This window comes from Mixophyes fleayi, chromosome 11 (assembly GCF_038048845.1).
Source record: "Mixophyes fleayi isolate aMixFle1 chromosome 11, aMixFle1.hap1, whole genome shotgun sequence".
In the NCBI taxonomy this organism is placed as follows: domain Eukaryota; kingdom Metazoa; phylum Chordata; class Amphibia; order Anura; family Limnodynastidae; genus Mixophyes; species Mixophyes fleayi.
In genome coordinates this window covers 1,829,356-1,838,475 of record NC_134412.1, presented here as the reverse complement: position 1 = coordinate 1,838,475, position 9,120 = coordinate 1,829,356, and the positions used below count along the sequence as shown (strand labels likewise).

General features: G+C 46.9%; 1 protein-coding gene across 1 annotated transcript in view; it reads right to left on the bottom strand.

The window, feature by feature from the left end:
- LOC142107270 (chymotrypsin-like elastase family member 3B) overlaps positions 1-5,339 on the bottom strand; it is a 7,661-nt gene extending 2,322 nt beyond the window's left edge. The window contains exons 1-6 of the mRNA XM_075190586.1: positions 4,068-5,339; positions 3,537-3,625; positions 2,830-2,927; positions 1,205-1,339; positions 604-740; positions 315-457 (exon numbers count right to left, since the gene is read on the bottom strand). Of these exons, the coding sequence (XP_075046687.1) occupies positions 315-457; positions 604-740; positions 1,205-1,339; positions 2,830-2,927; positions 3,537-3,625; positions 4,068-4,107 (642 nt within the window). The 5' untranslated portion in view covers positions 4,108-5,339. The remainder of the gene's footprint in view (positions 1-314; positions 458-603; positions 741-1,204; positions 1,340-2,829; positions 2,928-3,536; positions 3,626-4,067) is intronic.
- Between the last annotated feature and the right edge of the window lie 3,781 nt (positions 5,340-9,120).

Here is a 9,120-nt window from a genome sequence, read left to right as displayed (position 1 = left end):
TCTCAGGACACATGTAATACAGACAGTCCCGGTGTCCCCTCACTCTCAGGACACATGTAATACAGACAGTCCCGGTGTCCCCTCACTCTCAGGACACGTGTAATACAGACAGTCCCGGTGTCCCCTCACTCTCAAGACACGTGTAATACAGACAGTCCCGGTGTCCCCTCACTCTCAGGACACATGTAATACAGACAGTCCCGGTGTCCCCTCACTCTCAGGACACGTGTAATACAGATAGTCCCTCTGTTATAGCAGATAGCATTATATTATAAACCCTGTGAATTCAGTCAGACATCACATAATAAACTCACATTGCAGCAGTCTTGGCCAAATCCACCAGCGCAGAGAAGCGATTCATCGATGAAACTTCCCCACCAGTCCGGCTGAGTGCAGTGAGCGTGGTCAACGACTGGGAGTACCGCCTGCTGTAATACTAAGGCCTGAGGACCATTGGCTGCGCAGCAATAAACAATAAAATAGACCATTAATAAAGGGACATTATTCCCCAGAAATTGACTGGTATAATGGAGATGATGTGGGAGGGGGGGTGTCGCCCTAGATGGGGGGCTGGGGTTAGTACACAAGTAATGTGTCACTTACTGTAGATGGTTCCCCAGCCAGTGCCGTAACACTGGTGACCATTAGTCAGAAGACGCTCTACAGGTGGGAGGCAGCCCAGCTGGACCTTGTCGTTCAATTCCGCATCTCGGGATAACTTCATGAGGGCGATGTCATAACTGGAGGGTGAGAAGAGGAGGGGTGAGTGCTGCTCAGCGAGTGAGGGTAATATAATAGCTGGAGGGGGAGGGGTGAGTGCTGCTCAGTGAGTGAGGGTAATATAATAATTGGGGGGGGAGGGGCAAGTGCTGCTTAGTGAGTGAGGGTAATACAATAACTGGATGGGGAGGGGTGAGTGCTTTTGGAATAGAGCAATATCAAATTCTGGGGAGGTATGACATCTGACACTTTATAGCATATCAGCCAGGGATAGTCGCTGTGTCTGCTGCAATACCTGTCTAATCCATGAGCCTTTATTATTCCACACTACATATATGTAACATGTAACCTAGTCCTGGTAGCAGAACCACTAATCCCGTATGAATCCCGCCTTCATGTAAGTGATCACTATGTGTATATAACATGTCCCTATAGACACAGGGCTGAAATTCTTTATTCTAGGGGCAGATAATACGTCTCTTACCCGCACTGAACACAGTCATTGTTCCATCTGGCGTGGACAAATATATCTTCCTTATGAATGGGGATATATTGTTCCGCTCCCTCCTCCACGCTGCGATCATGTTCTCCCAGGACGATGCGATAAGAGTGTTTGGAACTGTAACACAAATGTTATTCTCCAACATTACTCTATAGAACACAACCGGCCTGTGTCAGTTCATCAGGAAACCCCTTGGGGGCGCTGTCCGAGCTGTCAATCTACATGAAGGGCGCGATGCATCGAGCGCGGTACGTGGATTCAAATACATGCAGGTCTCAGTACACGTTTCCATTTAAACCTGGGTATAATTACGCTCTGACTAAACGTTGCTGGCCGCATATAGACAGAACACACTGCAGGATATACACGTGTGTATGTGTAATATAGCCACATCGGCACGCATGCAAAAAATTTTTTTTATAAAACAAAGGAACAACTCTTAATACTATAATCATTAATAAAAATATTTGTTTTGTATTTTTTTATGAACAGTAAATACATAAATCAGGGTGTTCTTAAAGCGTAGTTTACATACACATGTTCTGTTATAACACAAAATCCCCACTATCAATCAGCACTTACACCAGCTCTGGAGCTGGTGCACATGGTGCGACTAATAAACACGTCCTTTAGAGAAAGCCAGCACATGAATCGTCCACACCTGCACTGGCACACGCTCAGCACGCTCCCTCAGCATGCCCTTGGCACACCCTATGTAGGCCCTCAGCACGCTCCCTCAGCACGCTCCCTCAGCACGCTCCCTCAGCATGCCCTTGGCACACCCTATGTAGGCCCTCAGCACGCTCCCTCAGCACGCTCCCTCAGCATGCCCTTGGCACACCCTATGTAGGCCCTCAGCACGCTCCCTCAGCATGCCCTTGGCACACCCTATGTAGGCCCTCAGCACGTTCCCTCAGCACGCTCCCTCAGCACGCCCTTGGCACACCCTATGTAGGCCCTCAGCACGTTCCCTCAGCACGCTCCCTCAGCATGCCCTTGGCACACCCTATGTAGGCCCTCAGCACGCTCCCTCAGCATGCCCTTGGCACACCCTATGTAGGCCCTCAGCACGCTCCCTCAGCATGCCCTTGGCACACCCTATGTAGGCCCTCAGCACGCTCCCTCAGCATGCCCTTGGCACACCCTATGTAGGCCCTCAGCACGCTCCCTCAGCATGCCCTTGGCACACCCTATGTAGGCCCTCAGCACGCTCTCAGCACACTCCCTCAGCACACCCTCAGCGCGCTCTCAGCACGCCCTCCGCACGCCCTCACTATACATCGCCTACGCTCATCCGCCTATTCCCTCCCCTGGTCCGTCCTTCAACGCAGCCATGAATTGCGCTCCTTGGCGTAAGGTCCGTATCTCAGCATGCGCAGAGCTATTTCACGCTAGATATAGTCTGTAAACGGACTTACGCCCAAAGATGAATCAGGCTGAATATGTACAGAGTAGTGATGGGTCCTACATTAGACCCTAATCTCACACAGTAATGAATGAGGTTATATCCGTACATCTTCTGCAGACAAGGGGGGGTCCGCTCACTACAAGGTGTCTGTACTAGAGGAGGGGGGGGGAGGACACCCCCAGTCACTAACATAACTTACTGGATACAATGGGCAGCAGTCAGGACCCAGCGAGATGTAATGAGGCTGCCCCCACAGGTGTGCTGGAACCCGCCCGGAATCTGGTACTGCATGGACACCTGTGGATTGGAAGAGTCATTCTTAGAGCAGAGATACAGATAGAGGAACAGATTTACAGTTGGGAGGGGGAACGTCCAAGCTCAGCTCTAAATTGCAGTGTAATAGTCTGCCCAGTATGTGTGTGCGACATGTGACACAGACGGAACTTCCCCGCATGCAAATAAAGTAATAAATAAATGTATTTGCCACGCAGCCCGGTTTGTCCAGGTGCAACTCTGCAGTTTTATTTTGCTTTGCTCCTACCTCTGAATGCGGCCCTATGCCTCGCTCTCACATACATGGGGACTTTTATCAGAAGCCAATTAATCTATCACTATGTTATTGGAGTGTGCAAGGAAAACGGAGCAATGCTAGCCACTGTGCCACCGTGCTGTCCTGTCAAAAGAAGGAAGGAGTTTCACATAGCACGATATGGAATATTCCATTTATTGCCGAATAACTTCTATCCGGTTCTGGGAACATTTACAGATCCATTGGTGAATGTTATTAGAAAACGTTTCATATTATTTTACAATATAGATTGTTTGGAAACAGCGAAGATTGAGCAGGAAACATTGTTTCTATCTATCAAATCAGTAAATTGTGTAATGTCCATCTGTGACCCTCACCTGCCAAGGCCAACTGTACGGCTCCGCATCTGCTCCATTCACAATCCGGGCATTGGGCAGGTAAGTGGGCACCCCGCACCCATCAGCTGCTGTAACAGGGAAAGAGGAACCTGTAACTTATATGGAAAACTATATATCCCAAGTATAATAACGACACCACACATCCTTATATACATAACCAGTCATTAATTAAGTAATAAGCAGGTACTCACAACACCTCTAATATCCCCACGTCTATGGAAATATCTCCTGTACCTCAATGTTTCTCCCCCTATGAACCAGCTACACCAGGTTTCCCAAACCCAGTGCCCAGGTAATCCTAACAGTGCAGGTTTTCCAGATAACCTGTGACATAATTATACCACCTGTGGATCAGTTACATTGTAGCAGTCAGTAATGACTACACCTGTGCTCCAGCAGGGAGATATGGAAAACCTGCTCTGTTAGGGCTCCCTGAGGACTGGATACAAGAAACCCTGGGTGACACAATCTGGTGACTCTGTATAAAACGTAACAATTAGAATAACTCACCCACAGCAGCCAGAAGAAGTGTCACAATCAGTCTGAGCATGTTGACATGGAGAGGAGTAGGGAGCGGAGAGGATTATATACCGGCTGGATGGCGTTACATCACGGGAAGCGTCCATATGGTGCGGGGGACCTGACACGTTATCAGCACTCGCCTACACACACAATGTTTATACAACTACGCAGAACTTTATTTCCAGAAATGCTGACATCACGGCAAAACTTCTGTGTTTCCGAGAGGTGACTAGTTCCATCCCTACATTGAAACTTATCGTACACACTGCGATCCAGAAAACGACAAACTATGATGCAGATAACTCTGGCTATAAACCGCTCCTGTCATACAGGACTATAGAGAGGCACTTCAGACATATTCTCTTTTGTTGCATTATGTCTTATTGGGCCAGAAACATAAGTAGACATTTGTGTTGCAAGATTATGTAAGGGCTCCATGTAGACACATAGAAATGGGGCTTTGACAGGAGAGGAAGGTCCCCCCAACTATGGGTCTAACAGAGAGCTGCCAAATTAATAGGGATAGCTGCCAGTTTACTAGGCAGAGCTGCCAGAATCACAGCGGGAAATGCCTGAGAGTCAGAGAGTAAGATGTCAGAGGTGGTGTGCAAGCTGCCAGAGGTCCAGAGGATGTTCAAGTTCAGTCCAGAGGGTCCAGAACTGTTCCAGCTGCCTGCTTCTGCTCTACAGCCCATAGAGGAGAGCCACTGAAGACGCATCCAGGCCTTTGATCCATATTTCAATAGTGTATCTATTCATTATTGTCTTCATATTATAGTTGTTGTAGTGACCACTACACGCTGATACCTTATCCTACTCTAACTCAGAGATATAAATTCTTCATTTTATAGACTTTTCAGACATTTCATTAATATCTTCTTAAAGGGACTTTAGCCAGATCAAGGTGGGCGCCTGTAGATCCAAATGGGAACACCGCCCACATTAAGCCTTTGCCCTAAATTGATTGGTTTATGGAGAATGCTGCAAGGGTTACACATGGGTGAGAGTTGGAATAATGATTAATGTATCTACTGTAAATTAATACGGTGAAGTAATAGCAAAGTGTCGCTACACAGGTGCCGGTAAATACACTGGATGTGAAATCAAACGAGAATCTGAATGTCCCGTATGACTTAGAAAAGTCTAGCAGAACATACATGTGTAGAGCCATGTATTTAACAGATAAGTCGTGAGCTCCAGTGTAACCGATTGTTATGGCTACAGGCTACCAAGATAAACTTTTAGAACAATAGGTAATCCGGTCTTATACCTATATACACATCTTATATGGAAGGGAGCATAGGATATGGGCACTTAAACAGCTACGGGAAACCCCAGATCAGGCAAACACGAGTATTTAAGCGGTCGCACTGTGTAATGGCAGCTTTTCCTTGATTTGTTTGTGTAATTGTCACCTGGTCACAATAAAATGAAGATATCTGGACACTGGACTGAAAAGAAACATCCAGATAATGACAGACATTCCTACCCCACCTCTGCTGCTTAATCCACTCAGGTATCAGCCCATTGTGCCATGTCAGGCTGACAAATATATTGTCCATGCAGCTGTCTACCAGGCAGAAGGAAAGACCTCAACACCAGCAAATGCTTCACCCCGCTCACCGACCCACCAGAGCACCCGCCAAACGCTTCACTCTGCTCCCTGAACTGCCAGAGCACCTGCCAAATGCTTCACTCCACTCACCAAAGTACCCGCCAAATGCTTCACCCCTCTCACTGAACCATCAGAGCACTCTGCAAATGCTTCACACTGCTCACTGAACCATCAGAGCACCTGCCAAATGCTTCACCACTCACTGAACCCTCAGAGCACTCTGCAAATGCTTCACACTGCTCACTGAACCATCAGAGCACCTGCCAAATGCTCCACCCCTCTCACTGAACCATCAGAGCACTCTGCAAATGCTTCACACTGCTCACTGAACCATCAGAGCACCTGCCAAATGCTTCACCCCTCTCACTGAACCATCAGAGCACTCTGCAAATGCTTCACACTGCTCACTGAACCATCAGAGCACCTGCCAAATGCTTCACCACTCACTGAACCCTCAGAGCACTCTGCAAATGCTTCACACTGCTCACTGAACCATCAGAGCACCTGCCAAATGCTCCACCCCTCTCACTGAACCATCAGAGCACTCTGCAAATGCTTCACACTGCTCACTGAACCATCAGAGCACCTGCCAAATGCTTCACCCCTCTCACTGAACCATCAGAGCACTCTGCAAATGCTTCACACTGCTCACTGAACCATCAGAGCACCCGCCAAATGCTCCACCCCACTCACTGAACCATCAGAGCACTCTGCAAATGCTTCACACTGCTCACTGAACCATCAGAGCACCTGCCAAATGCTCAACCCCTCTCTCACTGAACCATCAGAGCACTCTGCAAATGCTTCACACTGCTCACTGAACCGCCAAATTCTTCATCCCACTAACTGAACCACCGGAGAAGCCACTAAATTCTACGCCCCAGTTAAAACCACTGGAGCAGCCAGCAATATACCTGTTACCACTACGTTATTAGACAGACGTATTATGCTCATTACTACAGGACTAGACACATAAAGACCATCAGATGCTCTATTGCTGGGCTATGTTCAGGACACATTTTGGGAGACATTGGAGTAGACATACACTCCCACATCTTGTTGGGAACAGGCTGCTCTGGGGTAAATGGAGCGCCCCTCACTGGTTGGATGACCTAATGATGTGACCACTCTACATGTAACAGTGTGGAGGTGAGCTGGGACGTGTGTCAATACCCCTCACGCTACGGGCTGCTATTTGTCAAGTTTCTCCATCCTATTAGTATCGGAGCACTGGGCAGGTCACAGTTACGCTTGCAGAGATATAGAAATTACAGGATGTTATCAGGAACACGTTTTACCAGACACTAGACACAAGGTCAGTAAGATAATTAGGCAACACACCTGGCTATTTATACCCATGGCCCTGTAGTATTGTAAAGTGTTCCTGATCCCTAAATGTAGATTACCATCACCGAGTTCTTACACCCACCAGTAACTTTCCCAGTCAGAGTTTAGATGTTGCAGCAGAAAGAATGCTCCAGCGTTATATCGAATATAACTTAATAGCATAAACCTGCGGCTAGATCCACCGTCAGATAATAACTTACGGTGTTTGTATGTTCTTCCCACACTCCATACTAATAAGTTAATTGTCTGCTATTAAATGGACCTTAATCTCTGTATGTGTGTATGTTAGGGAATTTAGACTGTAAGCTGCAATGCAGCAGGGACTGATGCGAGTTCTCTGTACAGCGCTGCATAATTGGTGGCGCTATATAAACAGCTGATGATGATTTTATGAATTAATTTCTATGAACGCCGCACATCTTGTAAATTATTGCAAATGTATATAAAGGTACTGCCATTTATTTTTAACAAACCAAGCTAGGAAATCACATGTTAATTAGTATCTGGCTTCAGTCAGTGATGGGAGGGGGTATCAACTGGACAACTGCATTCCTTTCCTAGCAGGGGTCTGTTTAAATGCCCAAATGAAGAAGCAGAGTTGTGTGAACTGTAGATTACTATACATTGTACTTAGAAACTAATTACAGATAGCCCTTTGTTTGAAGAGCCACCCCCTAACAATCAATTTTAACATAGAATATCCCTATGATGAAAGCTCACGGTTGAAAAAGGGATATCTGCCCTCAGGACGGGATTAATTGGCTCATGAAGACCATGTCCAGGGGCTCAGACAAAACCTAGTTCTGATTGGTCGGCTCACTGCATTATACCCCCTGCACTATGGCAAGTGCTTATTTGAATTTTTGACAGAGATGAAGACTGTTTTTCTCACGCTATATAAAGCACACACACTGCTGTATTGTGTGTGTACCATCTTGTATTTCTAAATGAATCATCAGTACAACACACGGATGTGTTATAAACACTATTCTGTAATTCTGCTTCACTGCAGTCCTGATCCAAAGTAAACGGCAACAAATACTCTTTCAAAACCAGTCTCCACCCCGGCCATAAATTCAAATAAGCACTTGAAATACTGCACCAATCCGAGTGGAGGTTTGAGCAGGCGGCCAACACGAAAGAGGGGGTAGACTGCACTAGGCCAACAATCAGCTAATTTAACTGGGGCGGCCAGTAAGAACTTTATGCTCATGTCCAGCATGTCAGAAGGGCAGACCTTCCCCTTACACACAGGATACATTCAACATGATCATTACATAATAATGTTTATCATCAAGGAGCAACGAGTTATCTAAAACTGGGACTCAAACACAATGTATAGTGATCTGCAACTTAAAGAACTCTATGCTTCGCACTGGGATATATTCATAGGACACACGGATGACGACGCCCTTGTAGTGGCGGATCCAGGGGGGGGCGGCTGCACACTATGTGCAGATCCGTTCAGCAGAGAGAGTCCTGCCCAACTGCTCTGATTGACACAATCAGAGCAGCCGGGCAGGACTCTCTCTGCTGAACGGATCTGCACAGTGTGCAGCCGTCAGCAGCCTTAGGTGTCAAAAAGGGGGCGGGGTGGGGCTAAATCTCCCCCCCCCTAAATCGCCCCCGGTACAATTAACTTCTGGATCCGTCCCTGCGCCCTTGTTAGGAAAGGAATGCAGTGGTCAAGGTAACACCATCCCCTATCTGGCCACAGACAAGATGCTAATGAACAGTTACACAAACAGAACTACCATTACAAAAACAGTAACGACATTTGCAAGAATATACCAGGAATGCTGCACCAGTAATAGAAATAATTTCTGAAGTTACTACTTCCCACTTTCAGCCGGGGGATCCAGCCAGACACCTGATACTTGAAATAGAAATTATGTTAATTCCCTGCAGGTCTCAAACTGTAAGTTTCCCAGATATGTCCACTTTAAGGGGCATATTCAATTAGGTTTCCGGTCTGCGGTAACGCGCGTCACCATAAAAATTGCGCAGTATCGACAGTAATACGGTACCGCAATAACGCAGATTTCCCTACGCAACCCTATGTGGTGCGCACGAAAATCC